We start from the raw sequence: 14,116 nt of genomic DNA, 5'->3' as shown, positions 1-14,116 counted from the left end.
GAATCCAGGTGAAAGAGAGACTCTGGATAGTGAGGCTGTTCAACGTCGAGGACAGGAGCTTAAGGGAAGATGAGCTAGAGATGGTCAAAATCATGACAATCAGTTACAAGGGGAAAATAAGGATAAGCTGTCCCCAGTGGCAGAAGGGTTGTAGCCATATGGCACAGATTTAAAATAATAGGCACAAGAGGGGAAATGTGATGGGAAGAAAATGTGCACAGCAGGATGTCAATATCTGGCCTGTACTGTCTGTAATTTCTACCCACACTGTCCCCATCAAACACTCCCAGGACAGGTACAGCACGGGGTTAGATACAGAGTAAAGTTCCCTCTACACCGTCCCCATCAAACACTCCCAGGACAGGTACAGCACGGGGTTAGATACAGAGTAAAGCTCCCTCTACACTGTCCCCACCAAACACTCCCAGGGCAGGTACAGCACGGGGTTAGATACAGAGTAAAGCTCCCTCTACACTGTCCCCATCAAACTCTCCCAGGACAGGGACAGCACGGGGTTAGATACAGAGTAAAGCTCCCTCTACACTGTCCCGATCAAACACTCCCAGGACAGGTACAGCACGGGGTTAGATACAAAATGAAGCTCCCTCTACACTGTCCCCATCAAACACTCCCAGGGCAGGTACAGCACAGGGTTAGATACAGAGTAAAGCTCCCTCTACACTGTCCCCATCAAACACTCCCAGGGCAGGTACAGCACGGGGTTAGATACAGAGTAAAGCTCCCTCTACACTGTCCCCATCAAACTCTCCCAGGACAGGTACAGCACGGGGTTAGATACAGAGTAAATCTCCCTCTACACTGTCCCAATCAAACACTCCCAGGACAGGGACAGCACGGGGTTAGATACAGAGTAAAGCTCCCTCTACACCGTCCCCATCAAACACTCCCAGGACAGGGAGAGCACGGGGTTAGATACAGAGTAAAGCTCCCTCTACACTGTCCCCATCAAACACTCCCAGGACAGGTACAGCACGGGGTTAGATACAGAGTAAAGCTCCCTCTACACCGTCCCCATCAAACAGTCCCAGGACAGGTACAGCACAGGGTTAGATACAGAGTAAATCTCCCTCTACACAGTCCCAATCAAACACTCCCAGGACAGGTACAGCACGGGGTTAGATACAGAGTAAAGCTCCCTCTACACTGTCCCCATCAAACACTGCCAGGACAGGTACAGCACAGGGTTAGATACAGAGTAAAGCTCCCTCTACACTGTCCCCATCAAACACTCCCAGGACAGGTACAGCACGGGGTTAGATACAGAGTAAAGCTCCCTCTACACTGTCCCCATCAAACACTCCCAGGACAGGTACAGCACAGGGTTAGATACAGAGTAAAGCTCCCTCTACACTGTCCCCATCAAACACTGCCAGGACAGGTACAGCATGGGGTTAGATACAGAGTAAAGCTCCCTCTACACTGTCCCCATCAAACACTCCCAGGACAGGTACAGCACAGGGTTAGATACAGAGTAAAGCTCCCTCTACACCGTCCCCATCAAACACTCCCAGGACAGGTACAGCACGGGGTTAGATACAGAGTAAAGCTCCCTCTACACCGTCCCCATCAAACACTCACAGGGCAGGTACAGCATGGGGTTAGATACTGGAGCCTGTCGTCTTTTTAGCCCCGAGTGAAACTCGCCACATTTCCTGTTACAGTTTTCTCACGGTGGGTGTTACTCTGACATTTTGGGTGAGAACAGGACACTCGTAGACTCTCAGCCTTCAACTTCCCTCTGATGTTGCAACAGGAAGCTGGCTTTAGACTCGCAGACAGAGGGGAGGAAATATTAAAGCTGAACTACACGTAACTGGAAACATGTATGGCTTGTTTCTTATTTACCTTGTACCCAGAACTGCTGTCTCTAACTTTGGTCTTTGTATATTTGCAGTCAGTGTGGAACCTGTATTATTTGGCCATTACAGGTCATGGAATCTCCATCATGTGCTTACTGCTTTCTCTTTGTATATTCTTCTACTTCAAGTAAGTTTATACTTTGAAAAATTTTGTACCAGAGAAACTGAGTTGAACTGAAATGTGTGGAGCCCAGTCCATCAATCTCCCTGACTGGGCAAGGTCTCTGTCACGTTTTACCAAGTTTGTTGTGATTATAGATTAGGTACAGTGCCCAGGCAGGAACAGTCTGGGGAAGGGCACACTGGCAGGGTCCAAAGTTACCCCAGATCCAATCGCTGGGCTTCATGTGAAGCCATGTTCTCCTGATAATCAATGGAGTGAACAGGACAGGATCTGTGCCCTACCTGCCCGTCTAACACTGCCCTGTTCAGGTGGCATTGGGGGCAGAAGGCTCTTGCCAGAAACAGGCAGGAGGTTCACGTCGATTGGCGCTGAAGGCGGATCCCATTTCCCATGATTCCCATCAGGGCGACACACTGCCTGGCTGGGCTGTGCTCTTACCGGACGGTTGCATTTAAAGGCATTCTTCATTCTTTCCATATGCGTCGATCGAGCCTCCAGGGGAGAATTATCTTTCATATGCCTTTTGATCTGTGTGTTTATTTTGGCAGCATTTTTCTTGCAAACTGTTTCTCGCAAGAGTTTGAACTCTGCCATTTCATTTGATGCAGTTCCTGTTAGCATCATGGGTATTCCAGTGGAAATATTGACATCTCTGTTATTTGGGGAAGGAACAGTGGGAAATAAGAGGGGCTTTCTGGGTGGGCCATCAGGAACTCCAACTCACTATTACCCCCAACCCACATATATGGATTGAGGGACATTTTCCCGGATTTCTGCGGGCAAACGATAGGCCAGGATGCCTGGTTGCCCTGGTAACCTGAGTCTTTCAATCCTGTCAGACGAAAGGAATCAGCCCCGAATGGAATGTCCAGAACAGATTCTGCGCTGAAAATGATTTCTAAACAGCGCAACACTCAACATTTTCACATCAAAGCTCAGTACAAGGATCCCATTGAGGGGCAGCTAGTGCATTAGATTTTCCACAAACAACTTGTAATAAAATATCCCACCCAGTCTAATCCCACTCTCCCCCTCACTCCCCAAACCCATTAATATCCCACCCAGTCTACTCCGACTCTCCCCCTCGTTCCCCACACCCTTTAATGTCCCACCCAGTCTAATCCCACTCTCCCCCTCACTCCCCACACCCTTTAATATCCCACCCAGTCTAATCCCACTCTCCCCCTCACTCCCCACACCCTTTAATATCCCACCCAGTCTAATCCCACTCTCCTCACTCCCCACACCCTTTAGTATCCCACCCAGTCTAATCCCACTCTCCCCCTCACTGCCCACACCCTTTAATATCCCACCCAGTCTAATCCCACTCTCCCCCTCACTGCCCACACCCTTTAATATCCCACCCAGTCTAATCCCATTCTCACTCTCACTCCCCACACACTTTAATATCCCACCCAGACTAATCCCACTCTCCCCCTCACTCCCCAAACCCAATAATATCCCACCCAGTCTAATCCCACTCTCCCCCTCATTCCCCACATCCTTTATTATCCCACCCAGTCTAATCCGACTCTCCCCCTCACTCCCCACACCCTTTAATATCCCACCCAGTCTAATCCCACTCTCCCCCTCATGCCCCACACCCTTTAATATCCCACCCAGGCTAATCCCACTCTCCCCCTCACTGCCCACACCCTTTAATATCCCACCCAGTCTAATCCCACTCTCCCCCTCACTCCCCACAAGCTTTAATATCCCACCCAGACTAATCCCCACTCTCCCCCTCACTCCCCACACCCTTTAATATCCCACCCAGTCTAATACACCTCCCCCTCACTCCCCGCACCCATTAATATCCCACCCAGTCTAATCCCACTCTACACCTCACTCCCCGCTCCCTTTAATATCCCACCCAGTCTAATCCCAGTCTCCCCTCACTCCCCACACCCTTTAATAACCCACCCAGTCTAATCTCAATCTCCCCCTCACTCCCCGCTCCCTTTAATATCTAACCCAGTCTAATCCCACTCTCCTCCTCACTCCCCACACCCTTTAATATCCCACCCAGTCTAATCCCACTCTCCCCCTCACTCCCCGCACCCTTTAATATCCCACCCAGTCTAATACCACTCTACCCCTCACTCCCCACACCCTTTAATGTCTAACCCAATCTAATCCCACTATCCTCCTCACTCCCCACACCCTTTAATATCCCACCCAGTCTAATCCCACTCTCCCCCGCACTCCCCGCACCGTTTAATATCCTTTCCAGTCTAAACCCACTATCCCTCTCACTCCCCACATCCTTTAATATCCCAGCGACTCTAATCCCACTCTCCCTCTCACTCCCCACACCCTTTAACATCCCACACAGTCTAATCCCACTCTCCCCCTCACTCCCTGCACCCTTTTACATCCCACACGGAGTAATCCCACTCTCCCGCCCGTTCCCCACATACTTTAATATCCCACCCAGTCTAATCCCACTCCCCCTCACTCCCCACACCCTTTAACATCCCACACAGCCTAATCCCACTCTCCCCCTCAATCCCCACACCCTTTAAGATTCCACCCAGTCTAATCCCACTTTCCCCTCACTCCTGACACCCTGTAATATCCCACCCAGTCTAATCCCACCCTCCACCTCACACCCCACACCCTTTAATATCCCACCCAGTCTAATCTCACTCTCCCCCTCACTCCCCACACCCTTTAACATCCCACACAACCTAATCCCACTCTCCCCCCTCAATCCCCACACCCTTTAATATCCCACCCAGTCTAATCCCACTCTCACCCCTCAATCCCCACACCCTTTAATATCCCACCCAGTCTAATCCCACTCTCCCCCCTCAATCCCCACACCCTTTAATATCCCACCCAGTCTAATCTCACTCTTCCCCCTCACTCCCCACAAACTTAAATATCCCACCCAGTTCAATCCCACTTTCCCCCTCACTCCCCACACCCTTTAATATCCCACCCAGTCTAATCCCACTCTTCCCCCTCACTCCCCACAAACTTAAATATCCCACCCAGTTCAATCCCACTCTCCCCCCTCATTCCCCACACCCTTTAATATTCCAACAAATCCAATCACGCTCTCCTCACTCCCCGCAACCTTTAATATCCCACCCAGTCTAATCCCACTCTCCCCCTCAATCCCCACAACCTTTAATATCCCACCCAGTCTAATCCCACTCTCCCTCTCACTGCCCACACCCTTTAATATCCCACCCAGTCTAATCCCATTCTCACTCTCACTCCCCACACACTTTAATATCCCACCCAGACTAATCCCACTCTCCCCCTCACTCCCCAAACCCAATAATATCCCACCCAGTCTAATCCCACTCTCCCCCTCACTCCCCACACCCTTTAATATCCCACCCAGTCTAATCCCACTCTCCCCCTCATTCCCCACATCCTTTATTATCCCACCCAGTCTAATCCGACTCTCCCCCTCACTCCCCACACCCTTTAATATCCCACCCAGTCTAATCCCACTCTCCCCCTCATGCCCCACACCCTTTAATATCCCACCCAGGCTAATCCCACTCTCCCCCTCACTGCCCACACCCTTTAATATCCCACCCAGTCTAATCCCACTGTCCTCACTCCCCACACCCTTTAATATCCCACCCAGTCTAATCCCACTCTCCCCCTCACTCCCCACAAGCTTTAATATCCCACCCAGACTAATCCCACTCTCCCCCTCACTCCCCACACCCTTTAATATCCCACCCAGTCTAATACACCTCCCCCTCACTCCCCGCACCCATTAATATCCCACCCAGTCTAATCCCACTCTACACCTCACTCCCCGCTCCCTTTAATATCCCACCCAGTCTAATCCCAGTCTCCCCTCACTCCCCACACCCTTTAATATCCCACCCAGTCTAATCCCACTCTCCCCCTCACTCCCCGCACCCTTTAATATCCCACCCAGTCTAATACCACTCTACCCCTCACTCCCCACACCCTTTAATGTCGAACCCAATCTAATCCCACTATCCCTCTCACTCCCCACATCCTTTAATATCCCACCCAGTCTAATCCCACTCTCCCTCTCACTCCCCACACCCTTTTACATCCCGCACAGTCTAATCCCACTCTCCCGCCCGTTCCCCACATCCTTTAATATCCCAGCGACTCTAATCCCACTCTCCCTCTCACTCCCCACACCCTTTAACATCCCACACAGTCTAATCCCACTCTCCCCCTCACTCCCTGCACCCTTTTACATCCCACACAGAGTAATCCCACTCTCCCGCCCGTTCCCCACATACTTTAATATCCCACCCAGTCTAATCCCACTCCCCCTCACTCCCCACACCCTTTAACATCCCACACAGCCTAATCCCACTCTGCCCCCTCAATCCCCACACCCTTTAAGATCCCACCCAGTCTAATCCCACTCTCCCCCTCACTCCCCACACCCTTTAATATCGAACCCAGTCTAATCCCACTCACCCCCTCACTCCCCGCACCCTTTTATATCCCACCCAGACTAATCCCACTCTCCCCCTCACACCCCACACCCTTTAATATCCAACCCAGTCTAATCCCACTCTCCTCCTCGCTCCCCACACCATTTAATATCCCACCCAGTCTAATCCCACTCTCCTCCTCGCTCCCCACACCATTTAATATCCCACCCAGTCTAATCCCACTCTCCCTCTCACTCCCCGCACACTTTAATATACCACCCAGTGTAATCCCACTCTCCTCCTCGCTCCCCACACCATTTAATATCCCACCCAGTCTAATCCCACTCTCCCCCTCACTCCCCACACCCTTTAATATCGAACCCAATCTAATCCCAATCTCCGCCTCTATCCCCATACCGTTTAATATCCCACCCAGTCTAATCCCAATTCCATCGTACTCCCCGGACCCTTTAATATCCTTTCCAGTCTAAACCTACTATCCCTCTCACTCCCCACACCCTTTAACATCCCACACAGTCTAATCCCAGTCTCCCGCCCGTTCCGCACATACTTTAATATCCCACCCAGTCTAATCCCACTCCCCCTCATTCCCCACACCCTTTAACAACCCACAGAGCCTAATCCCACTCTCCCCCCTCGCTCCCCACACCCTTTAATATCCCACCCAGTCTAATCCTACTTTTCCCATCACTCCCCACAGCCTTTAATATCCCACCCATTCTAATCCCATTCTCCTCACTCTAAACGCCCTTTAATATCCCACCCAGGCTAATTCCACTCTCCCGGTCACTCCCCACACCATTTAACATCCCACGCAGTCTACTCCCATTTTCCCCCTCACTATACAATATCCCACCCAGTCTAATCCCAATCTCTCCCTCACTCCCCGAACCCTTTAATATCCCACCCAGTCTAATCCCACTCTCCCCCACATTCACCACACCCTTTAATAACCCACCCAGTCTAATCCCACTCTCCCTCTCACTCCCCGCACCCTTTAATATCCCACCCAGTCTAATCCCACTCTCCACTCACTCCCCACATCCTTTAATATCCCACCCAGTCTAATCCCACTCTCCCCCTCATTCCCCGCACCCTTTAATATCCCACCCAGTCTAATCCCACTCTCCACTCACTCCCCACATCCTTTAATATCCCACCCAGTCTAATCCCACTCTCCACTCACTCCCCACATCCTTTAATATCCCACCCAGTCTAATCCCAATCTCCCCCTCAATCCCCACAACCTTTAATATCCCACCCAGTCTAATCCCACTCTCCCTCTCACTGCCCACACCCTTTAATATCCCACCCAGTCTAATCCCATTCTCACTCTCACTCCCCACACACTTTAATATCCCACCCAGACTAATCCCACTCTCCCCCTCACTCCCCAAACCCAATAATATCCCACCCAGTCTAATCCCACTCTCCCCCTCACTCCCCACACCCTTTAATATCCCACCCAGTCTAATCCCACTCTCCCCCTCATTCCCCACATCCTTTATTATCCCACCCAGTCTAATCCGACTCTCCCCCTCACTCCCCACACCCTTTAATATCCCACCCAGTCTAATCCCACTCTCCCCCTCATGCCCCACACCCTTTAATATCCCACCCAGGCTAATCCCACTCTCCCCCTCACTGCCCACACCCTTTAATATCCCACCCAGTCTAATCCCACTGTCCTCACTCCCCACACCCTTTAATATCCCACCCAGTCTAATCCCACTCTCCCCCTCACTCCCCACAAGCTTTAATATCCCACCCAGACTAATCCCACTCTCCCCCTCACTCCCCACACCCTTTAATATCCCACCCAGTCTAATACACCTCCCCCTCACTCCCCGCACCCATTAATATCCCACCCAGTCTAATCCCACTCTACACCTCACTCCCCGCTCCCTTTAATATCCCACCCAGTCTAATCCCAGTCTCCCCTCACTCCCCACACCCTTTAATATCCCACCCAGTCTAATCCCACTCTCCCCCTCACTCCCCGCACCCTTTAATATCCCACCCAGTCTAATACCACTCTACCCCTCACTCCCCACACCCTTTAATGTCGAACCCAATCTAATCCCACTATCCCTCTCACTCCCCACATCCTTTAATATCCCACCCAGTCTAATCCCACTCTCCCTCTCACTCCCCACACCCTTTTACATCCCGCACAGTCTAATCCCACTCTCCCGCCCGTTCCCCACATCCTTTAATATCCCAGCGACTCTAATCCCACTCTCCCTCTCACTCCCCACACCCTTTAACATCCCACACAGTCTAATCCCACTCTCCCCCTCACTCCCTGCACCCTTTTACATCCCACACAGAGTAATCCCACTCTCCCGCCCGTTCCCCACATACTTTAATATCCCACCCAGTCTAATCCCACTCCCCCTCACTCCCCACACCCTTTAACATCCCACACAGCCTAATCCCACTCTGCCCCCTCAATCCCCACACCCTTTAAGATCCCACCCAGTCTAATCCCACTCTCCCCCTCACTCCCCACACCCTTTAATATCGAACCCAGTCTAATCCCACTCACCCCCTCACTCCCCGCACCCTTTTATATCCCACCCAGACTAATCCCACTCTCCCCCTCACACCCCACACCCTTTAATATCCAACCCAGTCTAATCCCACTCTCCTCCTCGCTCCCCACACCATTTAATATCCCACCCAGTCTAATCCCACTCTCCTCCTCGCTCCCCACACCATTTAATATCCCACCCAGTCTAATCCCACTCTCCCTCTCACTCCCCGCACACTTTAATATACCACCCAGTGTAATCCCACTCTCCTCCTCGCTCCCCACACCATTTAATATCCCACCCAGTCTAATCCCACTCTCCCCCTCACTCCCCACACCCTTTAATATCGAACCCAATCTAATCCCAATCTCCGCCTCTATCCCCATACCGTTTAATATCCCACCCAGTCTAATCCCAATTCCATCGTACTCCCCGGACCCTTTAATATCCTTTCCAGTCTAAACCTACTATCCCTCTCACTCCCCACACCCTTTAACATCCCACACAGTCTAATCCCAGTCTCCCGCCCGTTCCGCACATACTTTAATATCCCACCCAGTCTAATCCCACTCCCCCTCATTCCCCACACCCTTTAACAACCCACAGAGCCTAATCCCACTCTCCCCCCTCGCTCCCCACACCCTTTAATATCCCACCCAGTCTAATCCTACTTTTCCCATCACTCCCCACAGCCTTTAATATCCCACCCATTCTAATCCCATTCTCCTCACTCTAAACGCCCTTTAATATCCCACCCAGGCTAATTCCACTCTCCCGGTCACTCCCCACACCATTTAACATCCCACGCAGTCTACTCCCATTTTCCCCCTCACTATACAATATCCCACCCAGTCTAATCCCAATCTCTCCCTCACTCCCCGAACCCTTTAATATCCCACCCAGTCTAATCCCACTCTCCCCCACATTCACCACACCCTTTAATAACCCACCCAGTCTAATCCCACTCTCCCTCTCACTCCCCGCACCCTTTAATATCCCACCCAGTCTAATCCCACTCTCCACTCACTCCCCACATCCTTTAATATCCCACCCAGTCTAATCCCACTCTCCCCCACATTCCCCGCACCCTTTAATATCCCACCCAGTCTAATCCCACTCTCCACTCACTCCCCACATCCTTTAATATCCCACCCAGTCTAATCCCACTCTCCACTCACTCCCCACATCCTTTAATATCCCACCCAGTCTAATCCCAATCTCCCCCTCATTCCCCGCACCCTTTAATATCCCACCCAGTCTAATCCCACTCTCCATCTCATTCCCCGCACCCTTTAATATCCCACCCAATATAATCCGACTCTCCCCCTCATTCCCCACACCCTTTAATATCCCACCCAATATAATCCCACTCTCCCCCTCATTCACCACACCGTTTAATAACCCACCCAGTCTAATCCCACTCTCCCCCTCGCTCCCCACAGCATTAAATATCACACCCATTCCAATCCCACTCTCCCCCACATTCACCACACCCTTTAATAACCCACCCAGTCTAATCCCACTCTCCCTCTCACTCCCCGCACCCTTTAATATCCCACCCAGTCTAATCCCACTCTCCACTCACTCCCCACATCCTTTAATATCCCACCCAGTCTAATCCCAATCTCCCCCTCACTCCCCGCACCCTTTAATATCCCACCCAGTCTAATCCCACTCTCCACCTCACTCCGCAAACCGTTTAATATCCCACCCAGTCGAATCCCATTCATCCCCTCACTCCCCATACCCTTTAATATCGAACCCAGTCTAATCCCACTCTCCACCTCACTCCCCACACCCTTTAATATCCCACCCAGTCTAATCCCACTCTCCCCCTCACTCCCCACACCCTTTAGTATCGAACCCAGTCTAATCCCACTCTCCCCCTCACTCCCGCACCCTTTAATATCCCACCCAGTCTCATCCCACTCTCCCCCCTCACTCCCCGCACCCTTTAATATCCCACCCAGTCTAATCCCACTCTCCTCACTCCCCACACCGTATAATATCCCGCCCAGTCAAAACCCACTCTCCCTCTCACTCCCCGCATCGTTTTACATCCCACCCAGTCTAATCCCACGATCCCACGCACTCCCCACAACATTTAATATCACACCCAGTCTAATCCCACTCTCCCAATCACTCCCCACACCCATTAATATCCCAACCAGTCTAATCCCACTCTCCCCCTCACTCCCCACACCCTTTAATATCCCACCCAGTCTAATCCCACTCTTCCCTCACTCCCCACACCCTTTAATATCCCACCCAGTCTAATCCCACTCTCCCTCTCACTCCCCACACCATTTAATAACCCACCCAGTTTAATCCCACTCTCCCCCGCACTCCCCACACCTTTTAATAACCCTCCCAGTCTAATCCCACTCTCCCCCTCACTCCACACCCCCTTTAATAACCCACCCAGTTTAATCCCACTCTCCCCCTCACTCCCCGGACCCTTCAATATACTTTCCAGTCGAAATCCACTATCCCCCTCACTCCCCGCACCCTTTAATATCCCACCCAGTCTAATCCAACTCTCCCCCTCACTCCCCACACCCTTTAATATCACACCCAGTCTAATCCCACTCTCCCCCTCACTCTACAATATCCCACCCAGTCAAATCCTACTCTCCCCATCGTTCCCCACACCCTTTAATATCCCACCCAGTCCAATCCCGTCCTCCCCCTCACACCCCACACCCTTTAATATCCCACCCAGTCTAATCCCACTCTCCCCATCACTCCCCACTGCCTTTAATATCCCACCCAGTCTAATCCCACTCTCCCCCTCACTCCCCACACCGTTTAATATCCCACCCAGTCTAATCCCACTCTCCCCCTCACTCCCCGCACCCTTTAATATCCCACCCAGTCTAATCCCACTCCCACCCTCACTCCCCACACCCTTTAATATCCCACCCAATATAATCCCACTCTCCCCCTCACTCCCTACACCCTTTAATATCCCACCTATTCCAATCCCACTCTCCCCCTCATTCACCACACCGTTTAATAACCCACCCAGTCTAATCCCACTCTCCCCCTCACTCCCCGCACCATTTAATATGCCACCCAGTCTAATCCCACTCTCCCCCTCGCTCCCCACAGCATTAAATATCACACCCATTCCAATCCCACTCTCCCCCACATTCACCACACCCTTTAATAACCCACCCAGTCTAATCCCACTCTCCCTCTCACTCCCCGCACCCTTTAATATCCCACCCAGTCTAATCCCACTCTCCACTCACTCCCCACATCCTTTAATATCCCACCCAGTCTAATCCCAATCTCCCCCTCATTCCCCGCACCCTTTAATATCCCACCCAGTCTAATCCCACTCTCCCCGTCACTCCCCACACCCTTTAATATCCCACCCAGTCTAATCCCACTCTCCCCCTCACTCCCCGCACCATTTAATATCCCACCCAATATAATCCGACTCTCCCCCTCATTCCCCACACCCTTTAATATCCCACCCAATATAATCCCACTCTCCCCCTCACTCCCTACACCCTTTAATATCCCACCTATTCCAATCCCACTCTCCCCCTCATTCACCACACCGTTTAATAACCCACCCAGTCTAATCCCACTCTCCCCCTCACTCCCCGCACCCTTTAATATCCCACCCAGTCTAATCCCACTCTCCACCTCACTCCGCAAACCGTTTAATATCCCACCCAGTCGAATCCCATTCATCCCCTCACTCCCCATACCCTTTAATATCGAACCCAGTCTAATCCCACTCTCCACCTCACTCCCCACACCCTTTAATATCCCACCCAGTCTAATCCCACTCTCCCCCTCACTCCCCACACCCTTTAGTATCGAACCCAGTCTAATCCCACTCTCCCCCTCACTCCCGCACCCTTTAATATCCCACCCAGTCTCATCCCACTCTCCCCCCTCACTCCCCGCACCCTTTAATATCCCACCCAGTCTAATCCCACTCTCCTCACTCCCCACACCGTATAATATCCCGCCCAGTCAAAACCCACTCTCCCTCTCACTCCCCGCATCGTTTTACATCCCACCCAGTCTAATCCCACGATCCCACGCACTCCCCACAACATTTAATATCACACCCAGTCTAATCCCACTCTCCCAATCACTCCCCACACCCATTAATATCCCAACCAGTCTAATCCCACTCTCCCCCTCACTCCCCACACCCTTTAATATCCCACCCAGTCTAATCCCACTCTTCCCTCACTCCCCACACCCTTTAATATCCCACCCAGTCTAATCCCACTCTCCCTCTCACTCCCCACACCATTTAATAACCCACCCAGTTTAATCCCACTCTCCCCCGCACTCCCCACACCTTTTAATAACCCTCCCAGTCTAATCCCACTCTCCCCCTCACTCCACACCCCCTTTAATAACCCACCCAGTTTAATCCCACTCTCCCCCTCACTCCCCACACCATTTAATAACCCAACCAGTCTAATTCCACTCTCCTCCTCACTCCCCGCACCCTTTAATATCCCACCCAGTCTAACCCCACTCTCCCCCTCACTCCCCGACCCTTCAATATACTTTCCAGTCGAAATCCACTATCCCCCTCACTCCCCGCACCCTTTAATATCCCACCCAATATAATCCCACTCTCCCCCTCACTCCCGACAGCCTTTAATATCCCACCTATTCCAATCCCACTCTCCCCCTCATTCACCACACCGTTTAATAACCCACCCAGTCTAATCCCACTCTCCCCCTCACTCCCCGCACCCTTTAATATCCCACCCAGTCTAATCCCACTCTCCCCCTCGCTCCCCACACCATTAAATATCACACCCATTCCAATCCCACTCTCCCCCTCATTCACCACACCCTTTAATATCCCACCCAGTCTAATCCCACTCTCCCTCTCACTCCCCGCACCCTTTAAAATCCAAAACAGTCTAATCCCACTCATCTCCTCACTCCCCGCACCCTTTAATATCCCACCCAGTCTAATCCCACTCTCCACTCACTCCCCACATCCTTTAATATCTCACCCAGTCTAATCACACTCTCCCTCTCACTCGCCACATCCTTTAATGTCCCACCCAGTCTAATCCCACTCTCCCCCTCACACCCCACTCCCTTTAATATCCCACCCAGTCTAATCCCACTCACCCCCTCACACCCCACTCCCTTTAATGTCCCACCCAGTCT

At 51.8% G+C, this 14,116-nt stretch overlaps 1 protein-coding gene across 1 annotated transcript in view; it reads left to right on the top strand.

Annotated features, from left to right (window-relative positions):
- Positions 1 to 1,919: 1,919 nt before the first annotated feature.
- Positions 1,920 to 14,116, top strand: part of LOC144672653 (calcitonin gene-related peptide type 1 receptor-like) — a 139,759-nt gene continuing 127,562 nt past the window's right edge. Inside the window, exon 1 of the mRNA XM_078534529.1 lies at positions 1,920 to 2,007. Within this exon, the coding sequence (XP_078390655.1) occupies positions 1,967 to 2,007 (41 nt within the window). The 5' untranslated portion in view covers positions 1,920 to 1,966. The remainder of the gene's footprint in view (positions 2,008 to 14,116) is intronic.

This window comes from Cetorhinus maximus, chromosome X, assembly GCF_964194155.1.
Source record: "Cetorhinus maximus chromosome X, sCetMax3.hap1.1, whole genome shotgun sequence".
Taxonomy (NCBI): domain Eukaryota; kingdom Metazoa; phylum Chordata; class Chondrichthyes; order Lamniformes; family Cetorhinidae; genus Cetorhinus; species Cetorhinus maximus.
This window is presented reverse-complemented; position numbering and strand designations above follow the sequence as displayed.